Source organism: Bos taurus, chromosome 12 (assembly GCF_002263795.3).
Source record: "Bos taurus isolate L1 Dominette 01449 registration number 42190680 breed Hereford chromosome 12, ARS-UCD2.0, whole genome shotgun sequence".
Classification (NCBI taxonomy): Eukaryota; Metazoa; Chordata; class Mammalia; order Artiodactyla; family Bovidae; genus Bos; species Bos taurus.
Window position 1 is genome coordinate 29,250,042 of NC_037339.1, and position 19,407 is coordinate 29,269,448.

At 41.0% G+C, this 19,407-nt stretch overlaps 1 protein-coding gene across 2 annotated transcripts in view; it reads right to left on the bottom strand.

Moving 5' to 3' along the window:
• Positions 1–19,407, bottom strand: part of RXFP2 (relaxin family peptide receptor 2) — a gene marked incomplete at its 5' end in the record, with an annotated part of 98,540 nt that overhangs the window by 37,736 nt on the left and 41,397 nt on the right. For both annotated transcript variants that reach the window (XM_059892002.1, NM_001304277.1), the window contains 4 exons: positions 3,784–3,855; positions 4,664–4,769; positions 7,810–7,887; positions 10,387–10,533. In XM_059892002.1, the coding sequence (XP_059747985.1) occupies positions 3,784–3,855; positions 4,664–4,769; positions 7,810–7,887; positions 10,387–10,533 (403 nt within the window). The remainder of the gene's footprint in view (positions 1–3,783; positions 3,856–4,663; positions 4,770–7,809; positions 7,888–10,386; positions 10,534–19,407) is intronic.

Sequence of the window (19,407 nt, forward strand, 5' to 3'; positions counted from 1 at the left end):
ATGAGTGCCAGAGAAGGGATTGACAGAGAATGAGATATTGGATGGCATCACTGAATCAATGGACATGAGCTTGAGCAAACTCCGGGAGATAGTGAGGGACAGGTAAGCCCGGTGTGCTGCAGTCCATGGGGTTGTAAAGAGTCAGACATGACTTAACAACCAAACAACAATAGTTACATGGCAGGACAATTTAATAACATTCCTTTCCTTCAGCATCTCCTAATTCTTTTTTTTTGGTTGATTTTTTCCCCCATAATCGCTGTGTATCTAACACACACTGCACTTTTGTCTTTCTCCATTGGAAGTTGAGTTCCTTGAGGGAAGATTTTCAGATGTGTTGTTTACCACTATATCCTTGACTCCTGATGGGTATCCACAACTATTCATTGAAAGAATGCACTAAAATGTGGGTTAGGCTACCACTTCCCCTCCTGCTGTCTCTGCCGACAGTTCTGGGCGTGTCCATCTGATTTCTTCCTTCCCTGGACATCTTTTCCTGGGGATGGTTTATGTTTAGTTTCATTGGTTGTTTGGACTGTTGAAATGCAGGACTGGTAGAAAAAGGGACTGAACAGGACAGGGGACTGCTTGAAACTGTAGCGGTTTTCCTGGGAGTTTGGGGGAAGAGTGGCAGGAGGAGCTGAGAAGTAGAAAAAAATAGATGGGAGGAAAGGATTTAGAGAAGAGTTGCTGAGCTTATGAATGGCTTTAGAATATTTGAATAATGCTTACGAAGAACTTCTGTTATTGTGCAACCAAGGTTCGGTTTCTGGGCGTTTTCACCGACAGTAACAATATACTGAGACTGGCCCATGTGGGTGGATTTCCAGGAGACCATAGTCAAGGGTTTGGCTTTAAAGTTAAATTCTAATACGTGTCAGCTGGTTGAAAGAAAGTGAAAGTGGTAGTCACTCAGTCGTGTCCAACTCTTCGCGACCCCATGGACTGTAGCCCGCCAGGCTCCTCTGTCCATGGGATTTCCCAGGCAAGAGTACTGGAGTGGGTAGCCATTCCCTTCTCCAGGGGATCTTTGTGACTCAGGGATTGAACTCGGGTCTCCTGCATTGCAGGCAGATTCTTTTCCATCTGAGTCATCAGGGAAATAATCTTTCTTTTCCAAGGATGGTGTCCTCATTCCTGAAAGGGATCTAATGCTGTTTATCTCACCTCATAGACTTCGGAGACAAAGTCCAAATGAGAATTCCAAATCCTGGAAGTCTTTTGTCAACTTTAAAAAATGATATTTAAATGTAAGGAATTGTGTTTTGTCTCCTGTGCTGTACCCTGCACGTAAAAGACACTTGGTGAATGTTTAATGAGAAGACTCTAATAATTCTTTTCTCTCTGGTTCTCTGGGAGAATCAAATTCACCTAGAAAGCATCAAAAAGCAGCTTGCATTAGGGAACTCCTGCTGGGTGATACTCAGGTTATGACTTAGGTACTCAGCGGTACCTAAGTTTTCTCAGAAAAAGCCGAATTAAACATTTAATTGGAGAAATTTACAGCTCATCTGGGCCATCCGGCAGGAAAAAAAATCTCAACTTTTTTTTAACCAGGAAAAATTGGGACTTGTATGTGCAAATTAGTGCTTCCATGTTCTTCCCTTCTATGGCTACCAGCTGCTGAGGAAGAAGTATTGACACGGAACAAAGCGTGGATCAGTGGTTCAGGGAAAGACTTGCCCTCAGAAGTCCTATCTTAAACCTCTTTGCTTGATCTTCTAGTGAGCCTCACCAGAGGTCAGCTTCCCCTAAATTGGGGACCAAAAGTATAGAATGGAGTTCGGTGTGGGACAGAAGAGTATGTGTCGGTAGAAGATTCAATTAGGTACTAGAACAATTTCTTTCCACCTCCAGATTTCTGGTTATTGTGTTGTAAAATGAACGTTGCATTGGGCATCAGAATGGCAAAACCAATACAATATTGTAAAGTAAAAAAAAATAATAATAATAAAGAAGAAGATACGGACTGTAATTCTGTTTCTTCTGCTAAGTAGCTGTAGATCTTAGGTAAGTCATTTAATTGCTGCAAACTTCAGTTGCCTTATAAATGATGATAAGATTTAATTAGAAATTCATAAGACTTCTATGACTCTAGATAATAGATTTAAACAGCTACTCTAAAACATGAATATTTTTCCTTCTTCTCTGCTAGTGCTGCATTTCCAGTAAGACCAGAAGCAGTGTTGTTAAGATTTCTTCTCTAGAGGAATCTGGAACCCTAGAGTCAATGCACAGCTGCTCCAGTGGAACAATGACAACGTGACCACATGGTATATGATGGAACAGAAGGAGCTCACTGCAGACGGGAACCACCAACGCTACCATCAAACCCAGGCATGATTCTTCATGCTCACACAAGGTTCTTCTCACTAATGGACTTCCTTCAGGGACTTCCTTTCTTGTATGAGTGAGTCTATACCTAAAGACTCATGAGAACATAGAACTATTGATGCCACTTCAAACCAAGTACATTTGTACAGTATCAGCAAAAAAGTCAGATTCTTTTTAGTCCTGGAATTTAACATATATCACATTTCTAGAAACCTTCTCTTCTATTCTGAATGTTAAAGGGCAAAAACTGTAAGACGATGATATGACCTTACAACATTGTCTCGCTAATTTTCTAATCTATTCTGACGATCATCTTCGCAACTGTAGAAATTTGACCTCTCCATTATCCGAGTGAGTGACTCAGGCTCAGAGGGACTGACACTCAGTAACCGAACTCTCAAGAGGTTGAATATTTAATCCCTTTATTTAAATCAGATATATCCCATTCCACTAATTGGAACAGTCTTATTCTCCATCCAAGGTAACTTCCCAAATACTTGAGTGTAAATAATTTAGGAAGTTAATGTAATCATAATAAGGTTGATTGAAGAGCAGGGAATCAAAGCAAAGAGATTTTCCATCCTGATATGGACAGCATCACAATAAAGTTCATGGGCATTTTGGTGTAGGCTGACCGTCCCTCCTTGCCCTTCACTGGAGACTGTGTCTAGGGACTTTATCTCTCAGGTCCCGGTTTTCTTTCTTTGATGATGCTGGAAGCATCTCGATGCTCTGTTTCTGTGTTTGACTGTTTCCTATTTATTGTTTTCTTTCCTCAAATATGGGCTTCCCTGGTGGCTCAGCTGGTAAAGAATCCGCCTGCAATGCAGGAGACCTGAGTTCAGTCCCTGGGTTGGGAAGATCCCCTGGAGAAGGGAAAGACTACCCTCTCCAGTATTCTGGCCTGGAGAATTCCATGCACTGTATAGTCCATGGGGTCACAAAGAGTTGGACACAACTGAGAGACTTTCACTCACTTCCTCAAATATATTAATTTCACTGATTTGACCAAGATCATGTTTTTGCTCTTTTTTATCCTGGTAGACAGTCTAGACCCCATCATGATGCATTTTAAATGATCTGATAGTTCCTGTCTCTGCCACCACTCTCCCAGGTTAAAAAGCACATCTAGTATCTCTGAATCTACAATGTCATTTTCCAAATGCTCTGAAGTAAGAGTGTGGAGTTGTGTAAACTGAGATGCTTAATCGCAACTCCAATTTAACTCTCTAACAAAGGTTAAATAAAATCAGTTGTTAGTTTAAATTATGAAATGGAAAGAAAGCATACTTTTCAATGCTTTAATGTCTAACCTTAATTACATTTAGAAAAATAACCTTAATGATAAAGGTAATTAACTTTATATTTCATTTTATTCTCAGATTAAAAACATCTTAAACAAAACATCTCATAGATTTTCTCATAAAAACACTATTAAAAGCTACTTACATCTTTTTAAGTTCTGTGTATTTGATGAAAACTTTATCTGAAAGACTGTGAATATTGTTTTTCTTAAGAGACCTAAAACAACATGTAAAGAAGACTTTATTATGGAATTTATGACTAACCAATCTCTTTTCTAGAAGTTACATGCTTGAGAATATTTTATCATGCTCCATTTTACTTCACACACATTTGAAAATGCCCATAATAAATGAAAACTTTCACATGAGAATGAAAAGTCCATAAAGCAAAATTAAAGCAGCTTGCAAATATTTGACCACATTAGCCAGCTAGTATAATAGACTGGAACATCTATGGTGATTTAACTTTTTCTTCTGTAGACAATTTAACAAAACACAGCAAGCACATCCAAAAAACAACAAAAATCCTAACCAATTCACGTGTGCCCAAATTATGATATATTTGCAAACAACTTCCTGAGGCTCTCCAAATATCTATGCAGAGTTAAAAAAAAACCTCCATGATTGATTATGCCATAGTTATCTTCACGCATCTTCTACACCTTTAAAGTCTGGGACAAATTACTACTATCTAAAACAAGATAGAACATGTAAGGTGCTCTTCCTTTTCCCCCCAATTTTTATTTTCACTTGAATAGTACTGGCATATTAGTAATCATACATAAATTGGAAAGTAATTGGAAATAAGAATTCCAGAAGTTTGTGAGTTAAAGATAACCCGGATAGTCCAACATACAGTGTTTAAAACACTTTTTCCCAGGAGAGGAAGCATGCAGAATTCTCTGATGGCTGATGGTTTTCTATTATTTTGCGAATACACAAGTAGCATAAGACAGAACAAAGATTAGACTGTATGGTTTTCATATGAGGTCAGGAGCAAATATCAAGATTTGAATGCTACTCACAGTAATGTCACATTGCTAGAAACCACTGGCACAGACTTCAAACCAGCATTTACACATTCCAACTCAGTTCCTTTGCACACACAGCGTTGTGGGTACTGATCTAAAACTAGGGGGCAAAAAGAGCAATGATTCAATAAGAAAAAATACTTATCTTTAGTTATGACTTTATCTCTGGTAACTGACATTGTTCTTTTTCCATTGAATGTATAACAGTCACATTTTGTTAAATGAACTTATTCAGGCCCCAAATAAAAGCAAACAAGAAATCTCTTCTAATTGAATATAGACTCATGTGGTATTCATTTCAGTTCTAGCTTCCAGTGGTCATTTTAGAGGCATTTAACAAGAGATTAGAAAGAAATCACAAACATGTTTAAACAGTGTTTTAAAAAGTATATAGTGAAGCAAGATTAAGCTCTTCTCAATGAAAACTGTGAGTGTGACTGACTAAATATTTAATGGGTATAACTAAGTCAATTTCACTTAATTGAATGGCACAGAAAGGCTGCTCAATACATGCTGTTGGTTAAAGCTAAATTCAACTATTTCCCTCCTTTCAAACTTCTCTTAGAGCTGTGATGAGAGTTAGATGCAGATTCTGCCATAGCCACCATTGTGTCTTACTAAAACCAACCAACTCAGATACCCTATTATTCTGGTTCTTAGTTTTCCATTACTATGAAGTTGAAGTGGTAGGTCAAAGTGGTAGAGAAGCTATAAAGCGGAGAAAACCAAAGCTCCATCTATCTAAAGCATTCAGAGGGAAGAAAAATGATTTAGGATTGACTCCAAAGGAGGAAGTTATTAATATAATGGCATATTATAATTATTAAGATTTTTAATGATATATTAATAATATATAATCATCATCATGTAATTCTATTCATTATTATATATAATTACTAATTATGTTAATTATTTTTAAAATTATGTTAATTATTAAAATAACAGCATGTGAGAAATCTATGGAGAAACCTGGCCAAGTGAGTCAACAGAACAATCACCATGTGTGCGTGTTTGTGTGTGTGTGAGAGAGAGAGAAAAGAGAGAGGAGAGAGAGTCTTGGGGAATGAGATTTATGGGGCATATGATGGTATTTGGCTGTGACGGAGCTAAAAAAAGTGAGTTATTTTCAATTTTTTATATTTATTATTGATTTAACTCTGACTATAAGTCCTTTCTGATTGCTCTGCTTCCTCTAGATCACTTTTATTCAAACTTTATTTTTAAAATCAATTTCACTGACTTTTAATATACCCAACAAACTTTTATCGAGTACCTGCTTAATTCAAAAGACACGTTCTAGTGCACAAACTTTTAGAAAATATTCTGTGTTGCTCATAGGCTGATGCTAATGATCTCAACTTCTTAAAGATGACTTCAGAATGTTAACTTCAATGTTTAACTGACATTGAAGTAGTTACATTACTAGATTACGTTACTAGGGTTGGGAACTCTTTATTTACCAATAGAAGAACTGCGTGTAGTCGAAGCTGGGCCAATTGACTAAACCAGAAATGTGAGCGTAACTCCCTCACCTGCAGGTCAGTCACACCTCAACCTCTGGATTCTTCTTATGAAATGCCTCTTGCTGCCCTCCCTACCTCACTCCTCCCAGAGGTGTTTTCTGGGCTCAGATTCTTAGTGTTAGTCTGGAGCACTGCAAGAAATGTAATGCTCAGTGTCTCCTTCACCAAGCTTCCTCCTCAACCCTGGCAAGATTGACATTTGGGTCAGGTCATTCTGTTGTGGGTGCTGTCCTTCACATTGTAAAAGGTTCAGCAGTATCTTTGGCCTCCACTCACCAGAAGCCAGCAGTCACCCACCCCTCTCCTAAGTGACAACACAGAATGTACCCGACGTTGCCAAATGTTCTCCAGGGGCATACGTGTCTCAAGCTGAGAACACTGTTCTAACTCATTCTTTATAATTCTGGTGCAAGAATCATTGGTCCATACACTTCTTGTCATGTGGTTCCTCTTCTTCATTAAATGGAAATAAGCTCACGACTTTGGTGGTTGCCCACTGTGGACAGCAATGGCCTCCACAATGGTGTGTGTACAAGATGACCCGCTGTGGCTCAGGAAGAAGACGCTAGAGTTTTCATATATTTATTTTTCATTTTTTGTAATTTACTCTTTTTTGATTTCTAATTTTATGTATGATATATTTGAATATAGTAAACTGTATACTAAGTGGTAGCTATGACCTAATATTATAAAGTATATAATAGTGTAAAAATTAATGTATGTACTTTATACATGTATATTATGTATACATACTAATGTGTGTATGTAACTATATATACACTATAATTATCTATCCATTTATATATTGTGTGTAATATATAGTATATAATATAATCTGTGTATGTATATAGAGATAATTCTACCATAGGACAGAGGCCAAACTCTGAACTGTGCACCCAGAGCCCCCTGCAGGTTGGTCCCACCCTCTGGGTCCACCTCCTGCTCCTACATCTTACACTCTGCGAACCGATGTGAAAGGCATCGGGAAGCAGGCTCTGAACTTCCTACCCCGCTGCTTTGCAGGTCATGCTCCGGTGCTCATTCTGTTACCTCTTACTCTTCCCTCCATCCAAGGACCTCTGAGTCCATCTCAGTGTCACCTTGTCTGTGGATCTTTCACCCTCCCTGGCACAGACATCATTTCTCCCAAAGGGCTTCCATACCCACTTGTGCAAACATTCTTCCTTCAGTTCAGCACTAATATTGTATCACTCCTGCTTCTGTAAGGAACTGTCTCTACTTTGGAACCGTGTGAGGTATTTGAAGATTGGGGCCACACTTTAGCTATCCTTGCCCTCTCAGTGCCTAACAGAGGGGCTGAAAAAAGTTGGTGATTGAAAGGAGTAAGACCTTCATTACTTGTCACAAGTATTCAGTACCTATGCATTCGTGCAGTCACAGGCTAATACACAGAGGAAGCATGAATAGAGCATGTTGTTTTCCTTTTTCTCTCTTTTCAGTCCCACGAACAGATAATAGACCAGTTGACCACTGAAACACATTGAACTGAAATTGGGATTCTTAAGGGAATGAATGACACTACCCAGGTAAATCCATGCACCACAAATCATGTTGCTCGCAAAGCTGATACTGAATCTTCGAACCAATACCACTTACAGCACTCCTGTGTTAATGCCACATTATTAGCATTTCCATGGACTGTGCCAAATATAGTCGCCCATCCACTAGTGTCTCCTGTGAAACACACGGTGATGAACATGTGTCAGTTATTCTATAAATAAAATATCAAATTACAAACCAAAAATATAAAAATTTGATCATGAAATCAACTTAAAGTTTTAAGTAATAGAAAGATAACGACAATGGTAAGGAAGAAAAAGCAGGCAAACATCTCGAGTTTTGTCTGTTTCTGCAATTACAAATATTTTAAATATATGATGATTATTTTCCATATGTGTATCCACCTTGAAAAATATCATCGATTTCTAATGCTGACATTTTAAATGTTTGATCTTAATTTTGAGATCCTCAGAAGAAAACATAATCTGTATATGTATATGTAGATACCTACTTGATACATGTAATGAATTCTGATAAAATTCATGTCCTTTGACTTTTTTAATAAGGCAAAAATGAAGTTCCTTTTAATAAAGTTTGTCTAGTCCTGATGAGAAAAATATTTTCTCAATTTGTCAGATGATATGATCTGCTTATTTGCCAGGTTTCCTTCTCTTTTTTAGCAATGAAAACATATTCTTTTTAAAAAAGAAGGCTTGATTTTTGAAATATGATTATCTTAGCATTAGCATAAGCTATTAGAGGCAATAAAACATACAATATGATGCAGGATCCTAAAGTTTATATAAATAGAAAACTAAATTTAAATAGTTGCCCTAAGGTACCTTTACTGTTCTGCTTTTTTTTTTTTTTGGTTTCGCTGTGTGGCTTATGGGACCTCAGTTCCCTGACCAGGGACTGAACCAAAGTCACAGCAGTGAAAGCCTGAAATTCTAACCACTTGACCACAGGGAACTCCTTCCATAGGTACCTTTTTGCAGATCCCTGCAAATTTTAGTTTATTTTTATTTCTTATTAATATTCCCAACAGTTTTTATAATTATTCTATTGGTGTCTTTACATGAATTACTTAATTTGCATTTGGAAAACTCGCATGAGGCAGACAACATGCATGGTCTGAGATTCCCAAGCAGTTGAAGAGGAGAGAGCAAAAACGTGAGTGACTTGCCCTTGGCACCCAGAGAGCTGCTCCACTCCTGAGCACTGACTGTCCTTGCCTGTTCTAGGCTCTGGTGACACCAAAGCAAGTAAGATGCCTGTAAGAACCCTTCGCAAGGTGTTTCTGTCTAGTGAGAGAAGTACGGTGGGAAGACGAGGCCGTCTTTAGTACCATCATCCAGGCACACCAGGATGCGATAGCAGCAGAGAGAAAGGGTGCTTGTCCTAGACAGTGGTACAGCCTCAGGGCGGGAGGCATGGCCGGGAAGCCAAGCTTCTCAGGTGAGGATGGGACGCCTGAACTCTGTCCTACAGGCTGAGGAGGAGTGACGCACAGCTGGTGAAGGCAGAGTGCCGGGAGTGTGCATGAGTCCCCAGGGGCGTGAGAGCAGATTCTAGAGCCAGACACCAGGCACTCCTGGACTCTGCTGTCACCCCTGCTTGCTAGCTGGGCCGTTCCAAGGAGGGGCAGTTTGGTGTGGTATAAAACACACACGATTCTTCCAGATTCAGGACACCTGGTTCCTAGGGTCTACTCTACAACTAACTAGACATGTCGACCTCTCAGGACATCAGTTTCTCCACGGGCAAAATGCACAGGTTAGATGAGAAGACATATACAGTCCTGATACACACACCTAAAGTGGCCTGGGAGACCTTTCTGGTCTGGCCTCTCTTACCTCTTTACCCTCTTTATCCTGTTCGCTCCGCCCATCTCAGTCTGGCTTTCACTTCCCACAAACACAGCTATCTTATTTCATTCAGCCTCTGGGCCTTCCATTTGCTGTCTCCTTTGCCTGTAACTCTGTTCCTCCAGAATATTTCATGGTTTTCCTCTTCTTTCATTTCATTCGCAAATGTCATCATCTCAGCGAGGGGTTTTGTGGCTATGTCTTTAAAGTAGCCTTTCCTCCAAGTCACTTCCTCTCCCACTATCCTGATCTGCATACCTCATGGGGCTTACTACTCTCTTAAATTATTTATTTAAGTACAAGTTTGCCCACATCCTTGTTCACACGGTCTCTGTGAACCCCGCAAGGGTGAGGCGCCTGTCTCCCCTGAGCCTGTCATGTCCTGCTGACTTGGGGAGGACGCAGTGGACACGATATAGGTCTACTGAATAATTTACTTCTCTAGGAAGATCTATTCACACTTTATAGATATTCTTGCAGCTGAACCCAATTTCCAAGCCAGAAGGAAGTGGTCATCGTTTAAGCCATTTAAAACTAAAATATGGGTATCTGAGTAGGATTTAAAATAGTTTTATTTTGTTTTTTATCATACTGTGTTTCTGATTCAAGCCACCTCTAACTAGGAAGATGCAGGTAATTATCACAAATCCATTGGAGAGGAGTTGTTTAGTCGTGTCACAATAGGAGTCCCTACAGAATACCAAATCACCTCTTCCAGTTCATCACTGTTAGCATTCGATCCACACACAGTTCTGGGGAGTTTACAAGGGGGTGTGTCCGTATGGAGCTGAGCAAGTGGACTCACCACAGTTCTCCTCGTCAGCTCCGTTCCCACAGTCCTCCACGCCGTCACAGTGAAAAGCACGAGGCAAACACTGGGAGAGATTCCCACAGGGAAAATATCCTTTTGGGCACAAAGGAGTGATTGTACTGCCTTCAGTCAGTGCACAATCTGTATGAAAGAGGGGACAGGAATCTTAAGTAATGAGAAGAAATTGTTGATATGGCCAAACTCTTTTCATATTATCCTGTTTAATTTTCCCAAAGCTCTATGAGTTGAGTTTTCTGGCGTTACTCTTAGTTTACAGTTTCTCTGAGTAATGTTCTTAATTATAACATTTAAAATAATCACCGTCATACCAAACATTAACTCTACCAAGAATGGAATCAAGGCTCGTTATGAATCTGCTTCAGGAAAGCAAGAGTAAACAAAGTCAAAGCGACTGTCCTACTTGTGTATGTAATCAAAGACTTGTTCACTCCCTGGAAACAGGAAAGCAAAACCATGAGCTAACAGGATCAAACAGATGGATTTATTTACTCATTAATCCTTTATAAGAAGGATTTGAGGTGACATAATGAAAATACACATGCAGAAGGAAAGATGAAGTGTAAATGAGAGAGAAATTCAGGACCACGTTGGAATAAGGAGAGATAATACTATGTAATAACAGGTAACTCTCATTGGGCTTACTGTGTACTGGGTAGTTTGCACAGTGGGTAATCTCAGCTATAAGCTATGACCAACCTAGACAGCATATTAAAAAGCAGAGACATTACTTTACCAACAAAGGTCTGTGTAGTCAAGGCTATGGTTTTTCCAGTAGTCATGTATGGGTATAAGAATTGGACTATAAAGAAAGCTGAGCACCGAAGAATTGATGCTTTTGAACTGTGGTGCTGGAGAAGACTCTTGAGAGTCACTTAAACTGCAAGGAGATCCAACCAGTCCATCCTAAAGGAAATCAGTCCTGAATATTCATTGGAAGGACTGATGCTGAAGCTGAAACTCCAATACTTTGGCCACCTGAGGCAAAGAACTGATGCACTGGAAAAGACCCTGATGCTGGGAAAGATTGAAGGTGGGAGGAGAAGGGGATGACAGAGGATGAGATGGTTGGATGGCATCACCAACACGGTGGACATGAGTTTGAGTAGGCTCTGGGAGTTGGTGATGGACAAGGAAGCCTGGCATGCTGCAGTTCATGGGGTCGCAAAGAGTTGGACATGACTGAGCAACTGAACTGGGCTCCGAAATCACTGCAGATGGTGATTGCAGCCATGAAATTAAAAGACGCTTGCTCCTTGGAAGGAAAGTTATGACCAACCTAGACAGCATATTAAAAAGCAGAGACATCACTTTGCCAACAAAGGTCCGTCTAGTCAAGGCTATGGTTTTCGCAGTAGTCATGTATGGATGTGAGAGTTGGACTATAAAGAAAGCTGAGCACAGAAGAATTGATGCTTTTGAACTGTGGTCTTGGAGAAGACTCTTGAGAGTTTCAGAGTTAGGGAAGCAAAATGCAAAATCATACAGATTGATCTGAATCATCTCTCTGACCCCAGAGGCCCATTTTTAACCATCATGCTAGGGAGAATCAGGAATCTGAATTTCAAGGAGCATAAGTCCTCTATGAGGATGATCTAAAAGTCTTCTCCTTGTGCAGGCAACATAAAAGAAAATGAATGAGAGCTGAATAACTGCTAGATTGAATGAGAAAGTGCAGAAAGGAAACATAATTAATATTTGGAAAGTTACTATATCTGTAGATAAGATGACCAAAGAGATTCCAGAAACATAGATGTGAGAGCCATTCTCTCAAGTTTTAAAGAATATTTTCCAGAAAATAAAGATATGTGGGGTTTTTTTTGCAAATATCTAATAAAAATTTAGGAGTCATTTTTTTTTTTTTAAAGAGAGTAGAGGTTAGATAGAAATAGGAGAGGGGGATTAAGAGGTGCAAACTTCCAGTTGCAAAACAAATGAGTCAAAGGTATAAAATGTACAATGTAGGGGAAAAAAGTGCAAGATGAAACTTCAAATAAATTGATTTAAGGAAAGTGCATTCTCAGGCAGGGCTATAGTTCATTATGACTAATTGAAGGGAACAAGGGATGTTGACAAAGTTTTCCTAATCATGCCCATGAAGGTTGGCGTCATGGCTAGGAATTTCCCTGGGTTGGGGGTCCAGTGCTTTTTGCTTCCCTGGTGGCTCAGACAGTAAAAAATCTGCCTACAAACCAGAAGACCAGGGTTTGATCCCCGAGTCAGGAAGATCCCATGAAGAAGGGAATGGCTACCCACTCCAATATTCTTGCCTGGAGAATTCCATGGACAGAGCAGCCTGGCAGGCTACAGTCCATGGTGTTGCCAAGAGTCAGACACAACTGAGAGACTTTAACTTTCACACTTTATGGTGCCTTTTAATACAGCAGAGGACTAGACAATCTAACCTTTGGGGAGCATCATCTACTGCGTACTGCTAGTTTCCTAATTATTTCACTTAATCCTAACACATTTGTGTTGTTGGTATTACTGTCTCCATGTGAAGATGAGGAATGTGGACTTGCCAGGTGGCCCAGCATTAAAGAATCTGCCTGCCAATGCAGGGAATGTGGCTTCGATCCCTGGGTCAGGAAGATCCCATGGAGAAGTAAATGGCAACCCACTCCACTATTCTTGCCTGGGGAATCCCATGGTTAAAGGAGCCTGGTGGGTTACAGTCCATGGGATTGCAAAGAGTCAAACAGGACTTAGCGACTAAACAACAATAACAAAAATAATGAATGGCTGCTGAGCATATGAAGGACACTTCTACTCTGGTCCTTGGGAAAATGCCCTGTGAGCTCTGAGTCCTCCCAGCCCACGCTGCTTTGTGATGAAGTGTTCTCCCGCCAGAGTGTTCACTCTCCTAAAGTCAGTCATGCCTGCTGACCCTCCTTGTTTAACGAATCACGCCATTTGTAAATGGGCAGGAGTTTGATACAGACACTAAAGCTAGGTCTGAGTTATACTACATGTCAAGCTTTTAGTGATATTGATAGACAGCATGAGTAGATTATTGGATATTCTGAGCTTTAGTCCTGACGACCCTGACGACCCTGCAAACACATAAAGGACCAGCATCCGGTCTTTCATGGGGACACTGAGATGTGGCTATGCTCACTCTCCTATGGAACCCGCTGCATCCACGAGGCCTTCCCTCAGTGGGGAGCGTGGCCCTTGGATTCTTTTCTCCCCACTGGGTTTTTGTTTTTACAAAAGCAGAACATATTTTCTCTGCCTTTTCTGTAGTGATCGATGAATGATTTACTGTGAGCAACTGGGCATAAGACCAGTCAGGTCTGACTATTTTAGGAAAACTCTCTGCTGTGAGGCTCTGGAGGTTGGCTTGTTAAGCCTATTCATACACAGAAAGGATTTCATAGATTAAAAAATCAATGAAAGGTCATAGATTTTTAAATCTCTTAACTGCTTTCTTACAAAGATTTCTACAGAGGGCAGGTTTATAAAAACTAGTCCTCCTGTGCTTGGAACATGCATAAAAGTGAAAGTGTTAGTCACTTCAGTCATGTCTGACTTTGGGACCCCATGAACTGTAGCCTGTCAAGTTCCTCTGTCCATGGAAATCTCCAGGCAAGAATCCTAGAATGGGTTGCCATGTCCTCCTCCAGGGGTTCTTCCCAACCCAGAGATCGAACCTGGGTCTCCTACCATGGCAGGCGGTTTCTTTACCACTGTGCCACCTGGGAAGCCCTGGAATATGAATGAGTAAGAGTCCATATTTCTTAGTGAAGCAGCTTTAAGATTAAGATAGTAACTCACAGTTAGAAATAAATTTTGCATCACATCAAAATTTGGCATACAAATACACACGCATACACACACACAGAAAACAAAATTTCTTCAAATATTACTTACCTTTTACTATGGTGGATGAACTCTGATCATTACCATTCTATCTCATTCACTTAAAAAGGCATCACAAGTCACTAAGTTGATCTCATGAGGCACCAATGGGATGTGAATCACTATTTTAAAATATTCATTAGTAATGAAGTACTCTGGAGACCATCAGATCCAGATTACAACTCTCTCTGCCACTCCCTAGCTATGTGACTTTGAACAAGCTGTAAACTCTAGTTTTCTCATATTTAAAACTGGGTTAATGATAATATCCCAGGAAGCAGACCAGCTAGTGCTTATGAAGTGCTGGAGAATGCCTGGCCCATGGAAGACCCTTGGTTAATGTTCAGTTCAGGTCAGTTCAGTCACTCAGTCATGTCCGACTCTTTGCAACCCCATGAATCGCAGCACGCCAGGCCTCCCTGTCCATCACCAACTCCCGGAGTTCACCCAGACTCACGTCCATCGAGTCAGTGATGCCATCCAGCCATCTCATCCTCTGTCGTCCCCTTCTCCTCCTGCCCCCAATCCCTCCCAGCATCAGAGTCTTTTCCAATGAGTCAACTCTTCGCATGAGGTGGCCAAAGTACTGGAGTTTCAGCTGCAGCATCATTCCTTCCAAAAAACACCCAGGACTGATCTCCTTTAGAATGGACTGATTGGATCTCCTTGTAGTCCAAGGGACTCGCAAGAGTCTTCTCCAACACCACAGTTTGCTGGCAATTGCAATGCAAGGTGAAAAGCATAAAACTTTGATGGAACCTTGCTGGGCCTTACCATTGCATGATCTTTTTATACAACTTCTATGAGAGAAATAACAGGACTATAATAAAGCTTCTCCTACTGCTTCATGTTATTATTTTAAAAGTCATGTGACATACATGGTTTCTGTTTTAAGTAACCTCAACCTCTTGAAAGCTGAAGGGGGATTGTAAATGATTAGGCAACAGAAATATCCTTGCAATTTTCTAATAATATCTTTTTATTGATCTAGAAGAGGTGATTAAGGACTCGGTTTTAAAGACAGTTTTGAAATAGACAGCTGAGGCTGTGTAGGATATTCTGAAGGCAGAACACTGTCTTCTCTCATGGGGTTTATTATGAAGATAACCTTGAGTTCCCCGAGGGCTGGCCCCATTAAATGTCAATCCTACAGATGCAGACTCATTCCGAGTGAGACAAACAATCCAGGGTCAAAGACAGGAAGGATCAAGGTTGTTTCCTTTTCCTTGGGGAAAAAAATAGGCTACATTCACCAAGTATGGGTGAAGGAAGGGGAGGGGAAAGACTGACCATGTAAAAACAGAACCTTACCAACTGTACTTCTAAAAATTCCCATTTTTCACCCCAGAATGGAATCTTCCTGAAAACAGCATAACAATAAAAATTGTATGTGGAAGAGAAATAAAATCTATTCCCTACCTACCCCCTTGCCCTCTGTATCATGAATCTTTATTATCTAACCTAGTGCCTGGTACTTAGTTGGTGCTCATTAATTTTTTAAATGAATTAATGGGTCATTTAGGAATAAAAGAAGGGTTGAAGGAGGAACCCCTTTAAAATGTGAAATTTCCAAAGTTGCAGGCTAATGTTTTGATTCTGATGACAAAATATTGTTTAGTCTTCTAAGTGCTTATCATTTATCATTCTGTCATTATACAATTTAGAAGATGATTAAGAGTCCTTGCTATAGTTGGCATGTACTGAAAAAGAGCCAATACCGGTCTGTAGACAGCATATCATGCTGTCTATTCTTCCTGCCATCTGTGCAAGTGGAGATAGTTTTTATTGAAACTCGGGGATTATAAAAATGGAGGATGCCTACATAAAAGTTGTGTCAATAGCTTTTAAATGGGACCCCTGCCAAACGTGCAGCTGAGGGGAGAATCTCTCTGTAATAGTCTTCCTCTCTTCTCTTCTGGTCAATATTCTAGACATGTCTGTGCAAAGGGATTCTGAAATGACTCCTTGATAGCTTTTTGAAGCCAACTGGACTGCTGCCTAAGGACATACTTTACTGCTTGCTCACCCCTTCCTTGAGGGGGAAAAACAGATGAGAATGATCTTTGAGGTACTGTTTGACTTGATGGGGATGAGCGAGTCCCTCTCTGCTTTCTTGGATTCTCTGCCAACGCTCGTCCTGCATGCTGTGGAAGGAAGTCCTTATCCTCTCAGCCTGGTGTTCTGGCTGACGCTCTTTCCACGTCTCCACCAGGGACGGGGGACGCCACCCCCAGGAAGCCCAGGGGATCTTGGCCCATGAGGCCATTTCTCTATTCCTAGTGGAATTCAGATGGAGATGAGGCCTCTGCTGTTGACTCTAAAGAGACAGTTACTGCATCACGGGAAGGAGCATTCATTTAACATCTAGAAAACGTCAGCTGAGTGCCTACAATGTGCTCTGTCCACAAGGCAGACACAACACTGCCCATCCCCACCTGGAGCTCAGGTGGCAGGATCTCCAAGGGGAGCAGCAATGCCACTCAGCGAAGCAAAGGTGAATCCAGCCCAGTACCTGAGATCACCTTCGGGAGCCCCCCCTGACCTCTGTGAAGAGTCTGAGCTCCACTAACACCCCACCTTTTCAGGGCACAGGATTTATTATTTGTTTGAAGGAAACTAGTAAAATCTTCTCTTAAAAAAAAAAAAAAAAGCCGTGATGTTAAGGTGAAAGTCACTCAGTCATGTCCAACTCTGTGATCCCAAGGACTGTACGAACCATGGAATGCCTCAGGCCAGAACACTGGAGTGGGTAGCCTTTCCCTTCACCAGCGGATCTTCCAGACCCAGGGATTGAACCCAGATTTCCCGCATTGCGGGCAGATTCTTTACCCGCTGAGCCACAAGGGAAGTCTATGTTAAGGTGAGTGGAGAGAAACTGGCCTCCTGGCGGTTGTTTTCTAAACTTAGAAATCTTATCCTTTTACTCCACTGTTGGGTCCTCCCAGCCCTGACAATATTGTGAGGCCCTATCAGTGAATATGGGCTTCCCAGGTGGTACTAGTGGTAAAGAACCTGCCTGCCAATACGGCAGACATAAGAGACATAAGATATGCGGGTTCACTCCCTGGGTCAGGAAGATCCCCTGGAGGACAGCATAGCAACCCACTCCAGTATTCTTGCCTGGAGAATCCTATGGACAGAGAACCCTGGTGAGCTACAGTCCATGGGGTCACAAAGTTGGACACGACTGAAGGAAAATTTGGCACGCACACATCAGTGAGTGTGCAGAATTCAGATCCAATTTTATGCACACACTGACTCCACCTTCTTCCCATTTCAAAGACTCTGGCCTTAACTGAGTTTCTCTAAGTCCCCAGTTCCTGTTCTTTTCTCCTGAGCCAAACTGACCACCTCCAACTGATGAATGTTCTTCATGATCCTACTCACAGATTTTCTGCAGAAACTATCACCCCAGCTCCCTCCTCAGGTTATTGTCTGAAGTTTGGACAAATTTGGGGAAATGATGTCTGCTAAGTCACTTCAGTCGTGTCTGACTCTGTGCGACCCCATAGACAGCAGCCCACCAGGTTCCCCCATCCCTGGGATTCTCCAGGAAAGAACACTGGTTGCCATTTCCTTCTCCAAAAACAATGTCTAACTATATGGAATAGAGTATTGGTTCAATATGTGTTGATCTAAATTGGGAAAAAAAAAAAAAGAATTCTAAATTGCCAACATTATCCTTACAAGGGATGGATCTCCACCCCATGTCCCCCTGGGCTGGGTGCTTTTATGTGGGTGGCGCAATGAACACCATGGCTCTTGATGGGCTCTAAGGTATATAAAGGCACAAGAAAGACTTCTTTTCAACAGATCTCTTCTACTGATCAGTTCACTGCTTAAACTTCATTTTGAGGGATGCATCCTTTTAGGTTCGTATCTGGTCTTTTACTATTTAAATCCACATCTTGTTCTGTAAGAGACTGACTTCTTCCTAAAACCTGTCCGTGTAAAATGAACTTAAGAGAATGAACACTGTGATGGGTGAATGGAAGAAGAATGTGGAAAGGGTTATTATGAAGGAGATGGGGTGAAATTTGATGGAAACTTGGCATGGGAGATGTGGAGAGGAGAAAAGATGATACCTTTTTCATTTCACCTCTCTTCTAACCCTCTCTGATTTGTTGGCTGCTCTGTCTTGAGGGACTTTCACGGGCTATTCTTCTTGGTGGTAACTGTCTCAAATTGTGTCACTCCAACTTACATACTGACCTGTGTCCTAGACTGCTGCATACGACCGGGCAGGATGAACCTTGCACAAGTGCGGGGCTCCATTCACACAGCTGCTACTGCTGAGCTGTGTAGGAGCCACAAGGTCCAAGCCTGAGGCCCTGGATGATGCGCCCTTTATGATGCACAAAGGTTGATGGGCTCCCTTCCTGCCCTCAGACAAAGCTCCCATCTGTGTCTTATATTCCACTTCATCTCCTCTTCTCAGCATCTCTTGGCATTATCTCTTTTCTCTCCTGTATTTTCAATATCCCTGTCTCTCCACTGGCTTTTCCATTAACACTAATCTTACTCAATCACCTCTTAACCTTCAAAACAAACAAATCAACCAACCAACTAACTGAGCAAGCAAGCAACCAACCAATCAACTAAACAACTCCCAGTCCTACTGGAGCTGAGACACTCCTCCCTTCAAAGTTAAATTTCCCAGAAAAATCATATTAGCCAATGTTTCCAGTTCCTTACCACCCTTTCTTTTCTCAGTTCACAGCATCAGTCTTGGCTGTGCTGCTCCACTGAAATTTTTCCCACTGGAATCACTAATGTCCTCTTTATTTCTAAACACCATAGATATTTTATAGTCTTCATTTTGCTTAATTCTTGCCAGCATTTGACCCAGCCAGCCACAGTCACCAGGTTGAAGCCTTTCTTCCTTGGCTTTGTGATGTCTCACTGTCCTGGCTTACTTCCTTCTTCTCCACACTCTCTCATGGTCCTCCTCTAGTTCCATCCCATCTCCTTAATGTGTTGGCTCCTTTTTCTTCATCAATATCCTGAATGTCACCAATATGCATTAGGTCAGAATCAAGTCAGTTAAAGAATTTAGAGGGACCTGTGAAGAGTTACTAATATTTTAGTTTGTCAAACAAGAACATTAAAAAAAACCCTAAATTATGATTATTAGAA